General features: G+C 44.8%; 1 protein-coding gene across 4 annotated transcripts in view; it reads right to left on the reverse strand.

Annotated features, from left to right (window-relative positions):
• Grhl2 (grainyhead like transcription factor 2) overlaps positions 1 to 20275 on the reverse strand; it is a 131950-nt gene that overhangs the window by 46504 nt on the left and 65171 nt on the right. For all 4 annotated transcript variants that reach the window (XM_085831924.1, XM_085831923.1, XM_021183428.2 and 1 more), the window contains one exon: positions 6051 to 6145. In XM_085831924.1, coding sequence (XP_085688050.1) covers positions 6051 to 6145 — 95 coding nt within the window. The remainder of the gene's footprint in view (positions 1 to 6050; positions 6146 to 20275) is intronic.

Raw genomic sequence — 20275 nt, forward strand, 5'->3', positions numbered from 1 at the left:
TTGCAGGAGTCAGTTCTTTCTCTACTGTGTAGGTTCCAGAGCTGGAACTCTGATCAGCTTTGTTGGCAAATGCCATTACCCACTGAGCCGTCACACCGGCTCTCAGTTCATTTAAAGTAGATAAAAAGACCCAGAGTTAGAGAACAGATCCCTACCTATGTGTGAGCATCCACTTCCACTGTATTATCAATGCGTTTGGTCTCTTAAGTTGCACATACCTTCATCTTCTCTAAAACTAATCTCCATCTTGGTTTTGTTTGTTTGCTAAACGCTTCTTGCACGGTTTTGAAAAAACAAACAAGAAAAAAGGCTCTATTATTCATAACAGGAAAAAATATAAAAGAAAAACATACGACCTCAAATGTGAAAATAAATTTCAGAGTAGCAGAGTGAGAGCTAGAGAGGTGGGAAGATGGAGAATAAATGTGTAAAGATAGAAAAAAACAAAAAAACAAAAAAAAACAAAAAAAACCCAAAACAGATACATCGCAGAGCTGCAGGATTAGAGAGCACTGCTTGTTAGTGGATATGAGTGAGTTATAGTTGTGGCCAGTCAGCATGTGTGCACATGCACGTACACACAACATCGATGCTAACACACACACAAGCACTCAGGTAAAGAGAGCAAAGCATCTTAAGAAGTAGCTATGTCCACATTGGTCAAGGTTTTTATGATACAAACAAGTAATGTTCCAGGAATCAGGATAAGGAACTCTCTGGACCTGAAGAGTTAAGACAGCACACGTCTCTGCTGGGGGCTGCGTGCGGTGCTGAGGATGCCCATGTCCCCTCCTGGAGCCATGCAAACTGCACTCCGAGTTTCTTGGAGAGGGGAAATACAGCATGGTTGGCCTTGTTTCCGTGGGTGATTTGCTTCTGTAGGATAGGTAGCAGAGGAGCCTGGGGTAGCATCCTCCCTTCCATTTACTCATCTTGCAGTGTGGGGATGCGAATCAGAGGCCAAAATGCACGGAAGTATCATAACGACGTCCCTGAGCCCTGCATCTCCAATCACATTGTTGACACAAATGTGTCTCTGAATCTATCCAAAACGACTGCCTGCGAGGTTCTCTCCCAGTCCCGGCAAACTGGAAGGACATTCACGGGAGATCTAATGAATGGGTGGATGGGGTACTGTAAATCCTTTCCTGCAGCTATAGGAAGGTGTCCAGGCAAGCAGGACAGCCAGCATGAAAAAGCAGCGAAGAGCAGCCCACTGTACCAGGTTCACATTGCTGAATTATTCTGGTTTTGTTTTTAATTTTTAATGTTTAAGACAGGGTTTCACTGTATAACTTCGGCTGTCCTGGAACTTACTCTGTAACCCAGGCTGGCCCAAAACTCACAGATCTCTGCCTGCCTCTGCTTCCCAAGAGCTGGGATTAAAGGTGTGCACAACCACTGCCCGACAGGGTTTTCTTTAAAACTTGTCAAAAGAAAGGACAGCAAAAGGCCTTTGGTGGGCAAAAGCACTTGCCACAGAAGCTCGACAATCTGAGACCCATCCCACATCTACACAGGAAATTAGGTGTGCTGGTCTATCAGTAATCCCAGCAATCCTCCTAGAAGATGGGAGGCAGAGACAGGAAAATGGCCTGGAAGCTCATGTCCCATAGTATGAAGGGCAGCAGAGACAAGAGGCCCTGCCTCAAACCACGGTACAAAGAGAAATTCAATTCTTGAAATCTGTCCTCTGACCTCTTCATGGCTCCTGTGCATCCATGATCACATGCATACAGACACATCAATAATAATAATGATGATGATGATGATAATAATAATAATAATAAACAAAATTATAGCAGTAATAGACTCATATAGTTAATGGTGTTGAGGGAAAAATATTTTTGGCTGAGTCAAGATTCTTCCAAAACATTGGCTGCAGAGAGATTTTTTTTTTTTTAAAATACTACCATTTGATAGAATGCAGGAAGGGGCAGACACAGAAACAGGGGTGTGGGTGTGTTGGTCTCCTGATAGGGTAAAAAGACAAAGAGGAGACTTAGCCACAACACCTGCACAAGGCACTCAGCTCGGCAGCACTCTAACCAAGCTGTTCTCCCGTGTGGTCACCATGACAGACACTCTAGCACTCCGGGATTAATCACTGTGAACAGAGAAAGCAGCTGAATAGGAGGTGGTCATTTCAAGACTGTCCCTGGAAGCCTGGGAAAAGGCTGTAGTTACGGCTGCGCTGTGTGGGTGACGTCACCACTGCGGGAGACAGCGCCCCGCCCCTCTGAGCTAGTCCCTCTTCAGCAGCTCAATAGCCTTTTGTGGGAAATTCCCATCTTGGAGATTCCTGCTTGACAAACCTGCTTTCTAAGTACCAATATTTGGCTACAAAGAGAAACTTAAAGTTATACTATCCCTGCAAGTGGGAGTCATGCGAGAGAATACCGCACAGAAGCTGCCTCCTCCCCCGAATCCTCTGCGTGGGACTCAGGCATCTGTGGAGTGCTAACCCTCACTCCCCACCACTTCACAGCTGGGCCAACAAAAACTGAAGAAAGGGAAGTCCGATGCTGGAATCTGACAGTGCCTGACTGAGCTACACAGCCTGAGCTACACAGACAGACCCTGTTTGAAAACCACTCCACCACAAGAAAAAAGAACAAATGCTGGCTACTCTGGTGTCAGCTCTAGGTCGAGTCTGTACCTCACTGCAGGTGCCTTCTGCTGCACTGACCCAGACCCACGCCACACCCACTCATTTCCACGCTCTGGCAGTGGGAACACTTAGAACTTCACCATCTACACCCCAAGGACCAGAGACAATACACACAGCACAAGATCCTCCAGACTGGCCTGCTTGAGTCACCTAAGCCGAAAGTCACAGTAGCACAACTGGAAAAACCAGCTCTGAGAGGTGGAACCTTGCGGCCACTGCTTGAAGCAAACAGGCAGCTTGGGACCTCAGCCAGAGTCTGAGACACACACAGACTCACACACACACAAACACAGACACACACGCGGGCATTGAGAGCTTGAGCACCTTCCTGAGCAAACGTTGTTTCCATAATTAAAGGAAGCTAAATGACTCGGGGTTGATGCCTCTCCTTTCTCCTGTTTGTTCCAGAGGTAACAGATGCAGCGTGCAAGGCAACCACAGAGAAGCAGGGCTAAGAAGACAGGCTGGGAAAGGGGTCAGAAGCACTTGCCTAGCATACGGGAGGCCCTGGGTTCATTTCCCAGTAATACCCATGTGCACATGCCAAATAAATAAATAAAAGTTTATAAGAGGGATAAGTAGAAGGTCTAGTGGGTAAACTTCTGGCCATACAAGTGAGAGAACCATTTCGAATTTCATTACGCTGCCACCTCCAGACACCAGAAGCTAGCGAAGATCTAAACCTAGGCCTGATGTCACTGTGCATAAAAAGAAACTCAAATGTATTTATCCAGGGCTGGGCAGAAAAGGTTCCAGAACGGTGAGTGAACATTAGGAAAAAAATAAAAAGAGTGGCCACTCATCCTGAGAACCACTCGAAACCTTCCAAACACTGGGGCCAGAATTAATTATCCAAAGTAATTCAGAATCCTACATCATGTGTGTGTGTGTGTGTGTGTGTGTGTGTGTGTGTGTGTGTAGGGGGGAGAGAGAGACAGAGAGAGATAGAGAGACAGAGAGAGAGTGCTAGACCTGGCAGCATTACAATGTATGCCTGTAATCCTAGACCCAGGAAGGTAACACAGGGAGACCCTGTCTCAGAAAAAATGATACAAACATACAAACAAACAAACAAGTAAAAACTCTATTTTTAAACATGAGTGAAAAACATTAAAACTTCCATTGATTCATAAATGCACACTATACCCATATTTGTTCTGTGAACCACAAGTTTATGTTCTCCACCTGCAAGGAAAAAACAAACCAAAAACCAAGCATCCTGTGAAATGGACTGAGACCCAAGACCCCTCCTGAAGCCTGCAGAGACAGACACGGTGGGTGTGAACACCTGAAACGCATGCTCCCTGCTTTGCTGAAAATCTTTCCCATAACTACCATCCTATCTTGTCTTTTGCAGTGTGCATACTATAAAATCAGGAATTCTTTTTGAAAACTGCCGAAAGGCTCTGTGGACTTGAAAGTGACCTCGGTTCTGCTCAGCACCCCTGGCTGAGGGGACTCTGCCTTCAAATGCCCTTCTGTAATTTGGAGAACCATTTACAACCTATTAAAATTTACTTCTCAGTTAACAAAGAACAACAGTCACTATAAATAGATGCTAAGGAAATAAAACAAAACTCTGCTACAGGAACTATCATGAAATACTGTGGAAGGCCATCTGCCAATAAAAGAAAGTCAGTGTCTCCCTAGAAGTACACCTGTACACATATGTGTAAATGCACACACCCAGACACATATGTGCACACTCACGAGCACGTGTGTACACCCAGATATACATGTACACACCCAAGCATACATGTGCAGACACACATGTAGACGAGAAACTGAGTACTTGTACCAGACAGAGTTGCCACTCTAGCTACAAGACCGGGTAGCTTAGCCCATTCACTGCTCCATTCATTTCTATGGAGCCTGTCTCTTCTGATTTCCGCATGTTCTTCAAAGGTCCCTACTGAAACAGTCTTTAACACATTCATTCACCTCTAACACCCATTACTGCAGACTGTGATGATGAAACCATGGTGAAGATTCATGTTAGAGCTGTGGGGCACCTTCTGTGGCAGAACCCCACTATCTTCTCAGAAACTATGAAGTGGGCCTGGCTTCTCCCTGGTCACACTATGGCTTGGTTAGTGTTTCCCTATAGGACCCCTTGCTGGACCGCCATCACCCATACCACAGCAGGATGCTTGCAGGGTCATTTAGAGGTGCTGATCTGTTTGCTTGTTTTGACTTACTAGAGATTCCACCACATCTCAAGTACTGTGCCCTTACACAGACTGCCTCAAAGAGAAACATAAAGGAGCCAGCATAGGCTAAAGCAAGGGAAGCTTGGAATGGCATAAGCAAGCCTCTGTAGGCTGCGGCTGTCTCAGGAGTGGGGACGGAGCGTAATGGATCTCAGGCAGCCAGGAACGCTGCTACAGTGCTGAAAGCACATGGTGTGTGCAGGCATGCCAGTGGCATGCTTTGCCTGCAGTGCTGTGTGAAGCTTGACCGTGCACCTTGAGGAAAGGCCTGTTCCTTTCTCCTGGCTGCACTGCTTTGTGCCAGTTTGGGTCACTTTTCCTGGGCCTAAAGCCAGTTTGCCCTGCATTGTTTTCTACCTGAGTGGAAGGAGACAGTGGGTGATTCTTTTTCTCCTGGAGAGCAAACTTACACACTCCCAGCCTGCTTCCTCTCACCCAGCCTTCCCTCCCAGGACAAGGAGGCATTGACAAGCTTGTTTACATTGACCTCCTCCTGAGATTGAAGACAAGCTCTTCTAACACTCCCCAGATGGTACACAACCGAAGCAGAACAAGCTTAGGTTTTATCTCCAACATTCCTCTAAGTGCAAAATGAGTCTGAAGAATCAGTCGCTGAGGTCCAGAATGGGCTTTGTGGCCTTCAAAACAGACTTGTGGCTGTAGGACAAACACAGCTATCTGTGGAAACACTTCCTTATCCAAACCCAGGCAGGGCCAGCATCTGCCCCTGTCACTGGTGGTCAGAGACGTTATTTACCCCCGCACATCTTAACCACACTTAGACCCAGAGGAACAGAAAAGGGTCAAACGGTCAACAACCAATTGTTCCAGAGTCTCAGTGGTGAAAGGCCATTGGAGGTCCTACTTCTGGAGTGCCATCCCCCTTACTGGCTGAAGATATAGGTCACTCACCAGGAAGACTCAGGCTGCCTGAGGGTGGCATAGAGAAGCCCAAGGGCTTAGGCAACTGTTCCTGGGGAGGGAGGTCGTAGCTTATCACATTTTTGTCAGAGCGAAAGCTACACCTCCGCAGCGAAAGGTCAAAAGAGCTTTCTTTAAGAAGGGTGTGTGTTCATTTTCTTCTTTCTGACTCAAGTTTCTAGAAAAGTACTACACAAGGTTTTGGAAAAGGGTTGTCAGTAAGAGCCTCCCGTCGTAGGTCCACTCACCTTTGCCTCCTCGTTCACATCCCAGGTGAAGGAAACAGCATTGTATGCGATCTCTTCAATGTTCCCGATGGTATTGAAGCTCTCCTTGTAATCAGCTGCAACAGGGAAAGAGAAAAGGGTCTCAGCAGAGCGGCAGTCAGTGAGGAAGCACACACCTGTGAACCCAGCACATCATGCCTGTGAACCCAGCACATGCCTGTGTCCCGGCACTTGGAAAATAAAGACTAGCTCCTTATAACAGAGCATGTCTGAGACCATCCTAGGAAACCAGACACCCTGGTTCAACACACTCATACACCACATGCAGATTAAACACCTACATACATACTTACATAGACACATACATATTACACACCAACATGTATCCACGAACACGCGAAAACACACTTGCACAGCAAAGGAAGAATCCCTCAATAACACATTATTTCTCAATGGCCAAGTTTTAAATTTGTCTATTTTTTCCTGGCTACTAGTGTGACAAGCTACAGATGCCTGCTTATATTATTCTACCACTGGGGCGGGGGAATAACACATATCCTTTTACTAAAAGACTAAACCTGCGCAACCCCTGTCTTTACCCGATTTGACTGTTGGTTCCTTTTTCCTTACTCACTTTCTCGACAGACCCTCCACAGGGACGATTTTTGGAAAGTAAAATATTCTGCCAAGCAGGCAATGCCACTAGGACTTTAGCAAAGAAACTACAGAAGGGTCAAGGTTTTCCCTGTGCAGTGAAGGTGCCAGGGATCAAACACAGGGCGTCACGCACGCTAAGCACATGCTGTTCCGCTGAACTGCACCCGCGTGCCAAAGGCATTCATAAACTTGCTTTTGTCCTGCTGAGAGTTGTTAGTCACATTTTGGCTGTCATCACCTGACCACTGGGCCGTCTCATCTTCCCTCCTCATACAGGATGTAGCTGTCCCCTTCCTTCCCATCAGGATCCCCAGCGGACAACAGCCATCAGCATGAGTCTCTGTATGACTGTGGGCGCACTGGGCTACACAGAAAAGCCATTCTTTCTTACTTCCTCTCCCCAGTGATGAAACTGAGACCAGTTAAGATTCCTTATGGATGGGGCTGGAGAGATGATGGCTCAGTGGTTAAGGGTACTAGTTGTTCTTCTGGAGGTCCTGAGTTCAATTCCCAGCAACCAGATGGTGACTCACAACCATCTGTCATGGAATCAGATGCCCGCTTCTGGCGTGTCTCATTGGCTACAGTGTACTCATATAGTAAATAAATAATTTAAAAATTACTGCTATTGTTAGTGTTGGGAGCTGAATGGTTGCAAAAACAAAACACAACAAACTACCACCGTGCTCTCGGGAATGGCTCCCTAGACTCCTTAGGATAGGCCAGTTGGTCTAGCCTCAGGCTGAATTCCATTTCTCACAAGACCTCTACTTTCTACCTTCCCTAACCACAGAGCAAGGGTAATCCTCCTTTTATTTATTTATTTATTTTATTTTTTGGCATTGTTTCATTTTTTTGTGCCTTGAGACAGAGTCTCGCTGTGTAACCCAAGCTGGCCTTGAGTGTGAAGTGCCTTGTCCTCTGAGGGCTGAAAGGAAGACCGAGCTACCGGGCCCAACCCCAGATCTTTACAATGAAAACAGAGCACATAGCTTTTAACATAAAAGGGTGTGTATTCAACATAGGAATGTCATAGAGCATAAATAAATAGGAGGAGAAAAATGAAAGCAACCACACAGTCTACTGACCCACAGCTAACTGCCTTTAAACCTTACCTGTGTCTTCTCTCTCATCTAGCTCCTTCTCCACAAACATGTAAATATCTTTACACAGCAACATAATATATATCTTTTCATTTCTATATTGTTTTGCTGGGCCCATCTCTCACATTTTCCCATATCTAATACCTTCTGTAAAATTTTTGGTAATTATTGCTAGTTATTGCTAATAACTGCTCATTGTAAATACCATCGACTCAGACCATGGGCCATGACTTTACTCTTATTGGTCACTCAGCCCAATAGTTTGTTACACCAGTGCTTCACTTACTTTTACAACTATATTTCATGTAAATTTAAATTATATTTCATTAAAGTAAATTCTTGGGGGCAGAGGTGTAGCAGGGGCTGGGGAAAGAAGAGCTGGGTTCAACACTCAACACAGAAACAAAAGAGCTTTGAAAGCACATGTTCTCAAACATAAGGCTGCTTTTTACTCCGTTCTCTCCTGTAGAGATGAAATGGCGCTGTGTAGCCCTGGCTGGCTCGACATTGACAGAGAGCTGCCTGTTTCTGCCTCCCGGGTGCTAGTGTTAGGGATCTGTGTCGTCAGGCCTGGCTATATTTTTTGTCAAGCTGTTCCAGGGAAGAATGATTTACACTCAGAGTAACTTTGTCCTTTCTTCTCAGGTATTTTCTTCCCAAATTGATGTTCGAAACCTGGTCTCTTCTTATCCTCATCTGCAATCCCTTGGTTGTTAAAGGGTTGGACTTGGGTCTCTGGCTATTTGTAGTTCTTCTTACTCTTTTTATTTTTGTAAGTTCATTCACTTATCTTGGCTTTTCTAAGTCTATCCTTGCTCTACTTTTCTCTTAGGGTAGTCAAGAATTTCTGATTTTAAAATGAATATGCAAAGGTAAATGAGAAAGTAATAAAAGAAACCAACATTCCACCCTACAGTTTCTGCGCAGACGCAGAACCGATGGGACAGTTGTGAGCGCACGCCTGTGCTTCTGAAAGACAAGCCAACAAACTCTCCCATTTCTAAAAGAGAAGAAGAAAGCTGAATCTAAAATCCAGTTCCTTGATTCTTCACTAAGTGCCTTGCCAGATAATCTTGCAACTGAGTTTGCAGGTCAGTTGTGAATCAGACAGCAAATGTCACTTCTGGGGACTAAAACAAACCAAGGTGATTAGACCGAGCGCTTAGACTGCGGATTCCTACTTCTCAAGGGTTTAGTCTTCCAGTCTTAATTTCCCCTTTAAAAAAAAAGGCTGAAACAAGGAAAAGGCTTCATACTAACTGTACTATAAACACACCAGAGTCTTCTAACATGGCACTTAAGCAGCAAACATGACAGCCAAAATGTTTACTCTGTGCCAGGAACTGTCCTTACGAAGTCCCCATTCTTATGGCTTTTGGAATACAGGATCCAGAACACAAATAAACACATAAATGAATCTTGACTTTTCTCTAATGTTCTTTGCCCATCAAAAACAGAGAAGCAAAATGAAGGTAGATCTTATTAGTTAGGGTAATTTACACACAGAAGAACTAAATATGTGGCTAGCGAGGCACACTGAAAGACTTGGAATGGCGGGGGGGGGGGGTGAGTAATTCTAATGAAATTGTTCCCTTTGACGCTGTGGTGCTAGCCATAAAGCCAGAATCTGGAGGCTGAGGTTACCATGTCCTGGACATACGAGTCAGGGCAAGTAGTATGGAAATACATGGGCACAGACATGCTGCAGGGTGTGTCAGGATGCCCCAGAGCAGAATGGGAATTTACGGATTCCCAGGGCTTAGACTATCTGACAAGCACATCCTCAAATGTTGGAGGCCAGCAGAGGCAGCAGAGGGCTTTGGTGAGATGCAGGCTGCTGCCAGGGATTCTCACTCCATGAGCATGGAGTGGGGCCAAGGCTACATTTCTGCCAGCTCTCACACGGGGTTGTGAGTTTCTTTGCTGTCTCTTTTCTACACTTGAGAAGTCTTGGTGCTGTGGCAAACAGAGAGGATCTTTTTGGGTACTTTCAGCCCATGCCACATGTGGTTTTAGGAAGCACATTCATCTCTATTTATGAGGTCCCTGCAACAGTCTATACTTCCCTGAAAATACTTCTCCTCTTGATGGACAGACCTGAAGCTATGTAAAGGAGGACCAGTTATCTAACCAGGGACACTGAGACATGACTCTCCTTATACCTGGAGTGGGCTCAGAGAGACGTTTCCTTCTGATAAAGTCGCTGCCATCTCCTGGCATTCAAACACAAAGGCTCTTGGGATGCTAACTGTGCTCTAATGAGGACACGCATGCTCAAGCCAGGCAGCCTTGTGCCAACAGTGAGCTCTGAGGTCCTTTGTCTCCTTCAGTTCTTACAATCACTCCTCGGGTAGGACTTGGCATGTTCTCTCCTAGAGAGAAGCCAGGCTGTGTGTGGAAGTCACAAAGCTGATAACTAGTCAACTATGGTTTGAAGTCAGGGCTGTCTGATCCCAACAGCCACACTTTTAGCTACAAGTTCAACCATAAATCATTGGCGGATATTGATAGCCCAGCACTTTTTCCAATTGGCAACTGTTTTATGAGGTGCTGAGGGGAGGTTTGGTGAAGGAGGCAGGGAACCTGGGTGTTTGGCGACCATGGGAAGTTACTTAACAAAGGAGGGCAGGGATGCGGTACTTCAACAGAGAGAAGACAAACAAGAAAACACTTCCAGAACTTGCAAGCATGAGAAAACTAAGGGAGAAGTTCAAGCTTAGCCCATCTAAGAAAAGCAAAGGAACTGGGGCTATGGAAAAAAGCAGCTTAAATTTTATGACGTCTGCCAGAAGGTACTGAGTCTGCCTACACACACACTTCCCATATTCATTTCTGGCAAGTTATATTCTACATAGAAATTAAGGGACGCAACCGCTTTTAATTTCACAGGAGGTATGATGGTGAGTGAATCCTTTTGTTATCTTTTACTTTTATCTTTTGCAGATAATGAGTGGTCTGTTAATTGGGTGTTTTGTTTTAATTCAGACTTTTGAAGGCCCAGGCTTCCTCACACTGACGGTAAGAACACCAAGATGCTGGACGCCAGTCAAAGGAACTACCAACTCCTGTACCTTAATTAAGCCCCGTGTGCTTGGAGAATTATAACTGCCCCCCTTTAATTATTTTATATATATTGTTGGAGATTAAACAGACTGGTGTAATTAATACAGAAGATGGCACTCTTCTAGAAGCTGTAGATTCTGTCTGGACTGGTGAAATAATGAGGGTGGAATTCTGGAGACAAACCCAGGAGCCAGGCCAATTCTGCACATAGCCACAGCAGCCTCATCACACGCTTGTCTTCTTAAAGCAGAGACTGGCATGGTAGACAAGTTTTGGAGCTAAGAGCCAACAGGTCCATCTTCAGGGTGATAGACAGGATACGGTAAGCAAGTACAGTATCTGTGGGCACCTGGGCATACGAACTCTTCTCCTTGACTCTCCATGAGTCAACTCTGAGAACAGAGCCAGTAGGCACAGACTGCACAGCTGCTTCTCCACGCCGGGCAACCATCATACCTGACCTGAACACCTGCGTCCCCCATCGGCAGACGTGACACGTGACAGAGAGCAGGGCACCTGAGGACACGCAGCTCTGACTTGAAAAAGATGGACGAAGCTCAAACCTTTCGAAAGGAGTTCCCCCTCCCCTGATCTTCTAAATCAAAAAAAGCACCATTTTAAAGTGTGTGTGACTCATGTAAGAATTCACCAACAAGCTTGTTGTTTTCCTCATAGTACTCTTAACAAGTCACAGGTAACCCAGTGTCCTTGAATATGTGACAAGCACTAAATCATTTCCATCATTTGGTCCTAGTTCATGAGCAACTGATACCCACCATTTCTCTTTCTCTCTCTCTCTCTCTCTCTCTCTCTCTCTCTCTCTCTCTCTCTCTCTCTCTCTCTCTCTCTCTCTCTCTCTTTCTCCAAATGTGAGCTAGGCTCTGTGCTAAATACACACACATCCTGCAGGTGACCACGAACCTTTGTCTACCTCACCTTAAAAGTACGAAGCACACAAACATGCTAAATACCTCTTCAACTCCGTCACTTGGTCTGTGTCTTAGTCCTTTTTCTGTTGTTGTAAATGAATACCATAGGCTTGAGTAAATTGCTTTAAGAAAAAGAAAAGCTGTGGTTTTGCAGGCTGAGCCCACCTGGCTTGTGGTGGTGGTGAGAGCTCTCTTCTCACCATCATGAATGGTGACAGAGGGGACATGCCAGCTCAGAAGCTTTACATCTTACAGAGTCACCAGCGCACTGGACTCTGATGACCTCCCCACCTCAAACATATCAGCACACAGACTAGAGATTGGGTTTCCAACACATGAACTCTTGGGGACCCTACAACCTCACTAGGGGATTAAGAGCAGAGCTGGGACCAGCACTCAAAGCTCTGTCTATACACAAAGCCAAACCCCTTGGCTTCCGTGACATGAAATCTTTCAAGTGTGCATCTTTTCAGTACACAATTCAGAATGTTGGCGGTAAGATTATGAATATAAATGTGAGCAACAATGAGTGAATCTTAAACTGTAGTAATCAAAGGACTGCTATCTGCTCACAGTGGTGAGCTTCCTCGTATGAGTTAGGAGGGCATCTTTCTTAGGATTCTCTTTGCACTAAACCTAGTATTTTTCTCAGGTTTTCTGGTGTTTTGAATATGCTTGGTTCGGGGAGTGGCCCTATTAGCAGGTAGGACCTTGTTGGAGTCCGTGTGGCCTGGTAGGAGGAAGTGTATCACTGTGGAACTAGGCTTTGAGACCCTCCTCCTAGCTGCCTTCCAGTCAAGATGGAGAACTCTAAGCTCCTCCTGCATTATGCCTGCCTGAACATGCTTCCTATCTTGATGATAATGGATGAACCTGTAAGCCAGCCCCAATTAAATGTTGCCCTTTATAAGAGTTGCCTCGGTCATGGTGTCTCCTCACAGCAAAGGAAACCCCAAGACATGTTTGGTTTCATTTCTAGGGCAGGAATGATATAGAACAGTGTTACAAATGTCAGACTATAATAATATAAACAAAATTAAGAAAAACATTTTACATTTTAGACGGTTACTATTTTCCACATATGCGATTCTTTATACTATTTGAAGGCTGGTCCTGGGGCTCATGAGTATAATGTTTACTGTGCAAAATATGAAGACTAAGTTTGGAATATATACACATACACACAAGTGTGTCCTTACCTCCAAACTTGACTTCAAAACAATAATAATAAATAACATCAGTGACAGTTCATATCCTGTGCATAAACATATAAACTGCACATACACTTGCGCCTCTGTATGCACCCTGCCGGCAACTACACACCTAATCAACTTGGCTAGACATACATTCTTTGACTGGTCTAAGATAGTTTTAACTATTTTGTTGCTGTCCTAAAACATTATTCGGTGGACCACACAAAGGTACCTGACACCTTCTGAGAGTTTTCTCAATGAATAATGATACAAACTGTGCTTTGGTGTTAATTTATACATCTGTGTAATGGGAACTGTTCGTCATTTGCACCAGGGTTCCAGTCTCCATTTCATCAGTTGATGCTCTGCTCTTTTTTGGGGGTAGAAATGGGAATGAGCAGTCATGAAACCTGGAGCCAAAAGCTGCTGCAGCAAATGGGTGACGTATCCTAGACCAGCTACCATATTCCCTCCACCACAAACTCTAGCCTGTTCCCACCCCATATCAAATAGTTTCAGCACAGGAACCTGTGGGAAAACCAACTGATTGGTAAAAGAAAACAGAACTGATTTTCTCAAATGATGGTGCTTTGTATTCCTGCTAAGACTCTCGAGAATTAAGGCTCTATGAAACATTCCATTGTCGCTCTCAAATCCTTGAAAGGTTATAGAAATAGATATAGATTAGATCAGATACAAGATACAGATATAGATATAGATATAGATAGCGAACTGGGTTCAGAGCTAAAGCGAGCAGATCCACAGAGAAATGGCATCCTGATCACTCATGGTGCACCTGTCGCTAAATTGAACAAGCCTAATTCCTTCAGGGACCAGGGATGTTAATATTAGCTTCCATCTTCCAGTGTTCCAAGTCCCCCATGCTGTCTGTAGTCATGTGTACCAGACTAGCTTGCAGACATAGGAAGGTGAACCTGTTCCCTGAGGGAATGTGCTTAGGGAGTCACAGTGACTGATCACATGCATGGTGCTAGTGACGTCTTGCATGCTGTTTCTGCTTAATTTGACTCATTTTTTAAATATTAATACAGGATTTTGATATTATTTCAAGATTGAAATGCTATTCTTTTAAATGCACCTTTGGTAGAGTTAGATCTATCCTCCAAAAGGGGAAACTGTTGCTAACTTTTGAGTGGCTTACAAGGGTGACCCCAGCATCCAGCCACCTGAGTGCCATGGCCTTGGAAAGTTCCCTGGCTTGTCTGAGCTGCCCCGACCCACATGGGGATGGCTATAGTCAGCGTGTGTCACAGGCATCCTGATCAGTCATAATCAAACCCTTATTCTGGAGACTCGGTATCTCGGAGAAAGATCCCAGTAAACTCTGGGAGACTATTAAGCCCTGGCCTATTTCAATACACATATTTTAAAAAGTGAAAACACGACCTGGTGTCTTAGTTAAAGCATCTCCAAATAAAGTCACATCATTAGGATTCAGGCAGAACACAAAAATTAAATCAAATGGAAGTATAAAAGGAATGAGCTACAGCTATGCACATGGAAAAGGTGCCAGAGGGCAAACAACTCAATGTCCAGTAAAGGAGCGCAAGAGAGGGAAGGGGAGAGAAAATAAGGTAGGCTACAGCCCAAAATGCAGGGGTCTCAGGTTAGTTTGGGGGTGGGGCATGGGGTGGGGTGCGCACAAGTGTGCCTGTGGTGTGTGTGTGCCTGTGGTGTGTGTGTGCCTGTGCGCGAGTGTGTACTGAATTCTCATTATCATCTAGTACGGTCTGTTTAAGGAGCAGTTCCACCCTCTCATTCAAATGGGGGAGGGGAAGGGAGTGTCGTCGGGAAACCACTACACCCCATCCTCCGTGGAACATTCCTTCTGCTTAGCCATTTGGGCTCCAATATTCCCTGGAAAAGAAAAGCTGTTTATCAGGAAAGGCTCATTAAGCTATAATGATCTGGGCCTGGAAAAACAAGACTCCTCAGAACAGAAAAGAAAGGTACAGAAGTACGGCCTTGAATTTCCAAATTCTTTGTTTTTGTTTGCTTTTAAACAACTCCCCATTTGTTTGATCCAGTAAGGAGAGTCTCCCCTGGTTTATTAGTGTGTATTACATTTCTACACTAAGTAATTAAATCGTTACCTTAATTAAAAAAAAAAAAAAAACAACAAACCCTGGTGTGTAATAAAAGGGCAGCTTAGAGGGAGGACCCGTGCTGCTGGGCTGGAGGCACTCGGATGCCTGCCTTGTCAGCCTCAGGACCCAAAGTCAAATCCCCAGAACCCAGATTTAAAAACAAAACAAAACAAACAAACAAAAAACCCAACCCCTAGTGTGGCCACGTTTGCCACACATGGAAACAAAGACAGGCAGATAGATTCCTGGAGCTCACCAATCATCCAGACCAATGAGCAATGCTTTCTCAAACAGCAAGGTGGTCGGTCGGTCAGCACCTGAGGACTGACAGCCAAGGTGGATCTCTGGCTGTCACTTGTTCTCTCTACCTGTGTCTCTGTCTCCCTCCTCCCACCCCCATCTCTCTCTCTCTCCCCTCCCTCCCTCCTTCCCTCCCTCCCTCTCAACAGAAAAAATGACACCAAAGTAAATCCACATTAAAGAGATGAGTCCAACCCAGGCACACTTCCTTGTTAACTGGACAAACTAAGGCTGACCAAAACCACCCTAGATACTCATGCCCCTAACACATGTTAACTGCTCAACACTGGTTGAACACCTACTATGTGCCAGGTGCTGGGTACTTAAAGGTTGAAAAGAAATTCTATATTCATTCAAATAACTGGTCATCAGGAGGACAGACAGAACGAAACTGACAGCCAAGTAAATACTGCAGAGTTGTAACGGCTGACACAATCCTGATCCAGGAGGGGCTACCTATTCTACAGAGAAACTCAGGAAGAATCGCCCAAGTGGTGTCTGTTGGGGACTAGATTTTAATGTGAGCTGTCTTGCAGGTGGAGGAGGGAAGGCTCAAATCAAGAAGAGCCCCGGAGAACAAGGAAGTTGGGAATAAGTGCGGAAAGGCAGAAAGGTTAAAATATCCCTACAGCCGCAGCACATAAGTTTCCAGAAGACACACGCTGGGTTGAGACGTGACTGCGTTAGGATCTAGTGTGAAATCTGGGATGAGGAAGACCCTTAGAGATCAAGGACTGGAGTTTGGGAGTCAGTGTCTGGGTGCTGGAGATGCTCCTCCTCACCTTGATCTTTCTGTGGAGGGAAAGGGGGAGCCCAGGGCCACTCATAGCAGGGGGAAAATGAGAAACAGGTCTTCCCAGGGGTGATGACCCAGACACAATGAGTTGCTGAGATTCAAATTGAGACATGCATGCAATAAACAGAAACCCACAATGGGTCTATTAGTATCAAGAATTATTTTGTCTGCACAAACATCAAGCTTTAAAGAGTACTTACATTTTATAACTTTTAGACACCTAACCTTCACACCTGACGATGCTTTTATCACATCAGTATTTCCCAACCAAAGCTAAAGATGAAAAGGCACCGCCATCTGAAGCAGAGCCTGTCTTACACAGCATGTGGATGTGGCGAAGTAACAGGAAGATATGGGAGATTCCTGGCCCTCACCCCTCACACCCCCTTACACCTGGATCCACAGACGAGACAGGGATCTGCTTGCTCTCTGGCTTGGCCCTTAGAGCCATTTCTATCTCCAGCCCTCACAGGTTGTTTTTGAAGCAGGGAGATCTCACAGTTTTGTTTTATTTTGTAATCAAGTTTAAGTATGTTTAGAAGAATGGAAACAACCTAAAAAATGTCATAAGATGAACTTAATTTATTGCTAAGAAGACAAGCCCTACACTGTCCAGACTGGCAGAGGGGAGGTCATATCATTCTGAGGCTAGGACAGCCCTGAGCTCAGGTAAATGAAGAAGTAGCCAGTTGCTAGAGCTTCTAATGTCCAAGTCTTCCTAGGTCCATAAGATCCACCTTCCCTGACCTCTGCACACCTGACTGTCTTTAAAAAAAACTACAAGGAGGCATGAAAACAGCACCTTAGAGCCAGGATCCCCCAGAAAACCTGGGGTGAAAAAGGAGCACGATTTAATTTGAATATAATTTCTATTTGTATGAGTCCAGTGCAAAAGCTCCACGCTGAATAATTCACAGTGACAGCAGACTCTGGGCTTGAGTCCCTTCTGGAAGACTCTTGTGATCTTCAAACAGAATCATACAGAATTGAGCACACAGAATGTGTTCATGTCATTACAACTAAGGTTTCACACAAATGTCTTCCTTCACAGGAAACTATTATAATGGGACACAATTTGAAAATGGCTTTGAAGAAGAAATCTGAATAGGCAATGATGGTGCTTTTCTTTAACCCTAGCACTCAGGAGGCAGAAGGAAGGAGACCTCAGAATTAGAGGCCAGCCTGGTCTACAGAGTGAGTTCTAGGACAGCCAGGGCATATAGAGAAATCCTGTCTTAAAACAGAAAGAAAGAAAGAAAGAAAGAAAGAAAGAAAGAAAGAAAGAAAGAAAGAAAGAAAGAAAGAAAGAAAGAAAGAGAAAGAGAGAGAAAGAAAAAGAGAAAGAAAGAGAGAAAGAGAGAAAGAGAAAGAGAAAGAGAAAGAAAGAGAGAGAGAAAGAGAGGGGGAGGGGGAGGGAGGGAGGGAGGAAAGAAAGAAAGAGAAAGAAAGAAAAGAAGGGGGGAAGGAAGGAAGGAAGGAAGGAAGGAAGGAAGAAAGAAAGAAAGAAAGAAAGAAAGAAAGAAAGAAAGAAAGAGAGAGAGAGAGAGAGAGAAAGAAGAAAAGAAAGAGAAAGAGAGAAAGAAAAAGATAAAGAAAGAGAGAGAGAAAGAGAGAAAGAGAGAAAGAGAGAGAGAGAGAAAGAGAGAGAGAGAAAGAGAGAGAGAAAGAGAGAGAGAGAGAGAGAGAGAAAGAGAGAGAGAGAGAGAGAGAGAGAGGAAGGGAGGAATTTGTATTGGGACACACACATTCCCAAATCCTATAATGACATGCTAATAACTGAAAATCGAATACATAATTATAGGATTACCATTAACACTACAGCTAATAAACTTCGACACAGGAAATATGACAGTGGATCAAAATGAAGTCTAAGATTGAATTATAACATGTTAGATTGACAACTACCTATTAGTACTGAGAAGTACTGATGGATGCTCCCTTGGACATCAAACTCTGCTCCCCCACTGGGAACATGCAAACAAATTGTGATGTACATTTTTTGGACTCTCTGGGAAACGTCCTGAGTCGTGTCAAGGAGAGACTGTATGTGAAGGTGGCACAGACTAGCTGTGGTTTCATTTTTATGATGTTAATATGAATTGTGAAATCAACTCATTTGTCTCCCTACTTGAAAAATAACAGAAAAACACTCACATTCAGAGATGGAGCTAGCTATTCACTGAGTGGACACCCTAAAGTTCACCACTGTTAGACTTGTGGTCCACTTCCAGCATTTTTCCATGGATCACACTTAAAAACCTAGTAGCTTTCACTTACCAACGAGCTCCAGGACCAGCTGGCCTGCTCTGTATGTGAATACTTGCCCTAATATGCATCCACCAATCTGAACTCTGCTCCTGGCCACTTGCTTCTCTTGGTACCACCTCCCAGGAGTAGGGCACAGTGACTACTGAGCTGGCACAGTGACTGTTACCCTTTCATGGCCCTTTCCTCCTGCATCATCACCTCTAATCATTTCTCAAGGGATGGCTTGTTTCCCATTTCCAAATTTCAACTCTGTGTGCAGGTTTTTCCTTACCCATCACTAGCCTCCCAATTGCCAGTCCCTTCTCCTTGAGCTAGTCCAGAATTTACTCTCCCATTACAATTCTGACAGACATCCACAAATCTTATCCAATGCCTCCAAAATCAAGTGCTACAACTCACTAAGGAGAAATCTGGAGTCCACTCATGTGTCCCAAAGTTCTATGGACCCCAAGGTATCCTCTCCGGTTCAGACTACCACCAATAGGCTTCAGCGTGTGTCACCCAAGGGACCCTTTAGAACTGGAGATCAGCAAGTTCCATTAGCGAATCGTCTACCCATCACTCTCATATCAGCAAGGGTCTCCTTTAAAAAGCCATCTTCCCACCATATCCTGTGCATCCCCTGCCTTCCCTGCTCGCTGCATCGGTCACATCAACCCTCCCTCCCTAGGATACATGAGAGCTTGAGCCTCTGCTATCTTTCTTAACAGATAGTTAAAGTCGTTTTTCAGTATCATTTTATCTAGGCAGGTGCCACTGTCTCACTTACAGGATCCTTCAGTTTGTGTCTGACTCTTATGGCCTTTATATCCCTTCAGAAGTCTCTGCCCTGAAAAACTCTCCTTTTAACATCTCAGATGTTCATCTTCTTGCATCTAGGTGAGGGTAATGTGATGATAAGGCCCTGTCTTAATTACATTTAATCACCAGAGCCGAAAAAGGTCTCACCCACAGAAGATACTCTGTAGCTGAATGAATGTATGCATGCATTTCCTCAAGCTGGTGTGGAAAAAAAAATATGGACTTGTCAGTGACTAAATGCCTTAATATGAGGTTTAAAGGCAATCAAAGGACAAATATCATTTAAATGGTTTCTCCTTGTGGGAGGCTTAGCTTGCATGGAATGCTTTTGAGCAGCAGAATGGAAACTTCTTTACAACCTGTAATAATTGCCATTATTCAGGGAGCTCACAAGAAAGAGCTTGTGCTAGTTGGAACTCTGGGTGTTTGTCTGTCTGACTTCTAATGGAGTTGGGGCTCAGCGTTAACCCTTCCTACCCAACCCCAAACACTTTATGAACCAACATATAAGAACCAAACACCTGACCTGGCTCTCAGATACCCCAGACCTACACAACAGTCTGACAGTACAGTGTCCTCAGCCCTGGACGGCAAGGACAGAATCATCAGAGCATCTGTGACAGAGTGATGGCGTCCTCTGTCACTATGTGTTACATGTGACCAGAGACAAGGGCAGTCAGGCCCTGAGATGCAACACAGACCCATAGAGCGCAGGAGCAGCCTCGGGCACTAGGTTTCCATCCACCTACACGCTCCAAGACTGAGGTGGAGTTCTTGCCTCTGCCACCCCCCCATCTCAGCTTTTAGGCAATACAATGGTTGTTTTAAAGATGATCTTTGTTTGGTTTGTTTTGGTTTTTTTGAGACAGCATTTCTCTGTGTAGCCCTGGCTATCCTGGAACTCACTCTGTAGACCAGGCTGGCCTCAAACTTAGAGATTCACCTGCCTCTGCCTCCTGGGTGCTGGGATTTAAGGCACATCACCCAGTGAGGATGACTTTTTTAGTTAATGTGTGACGGCTCGAGAA

This window comes from Mus caroli, unplaced genomic scaffold, assembly GCF_978045245.1.
Source record: "Mus caroli unplaced genomic scaffold, Mus_caroli_1 scaffold_16, whole genome shotgun sequence".
NCBI lineage: Eukaryota > Metazoa > Chordata > Mammalia > Rodentia > Muridae > Mus > Mus caroli.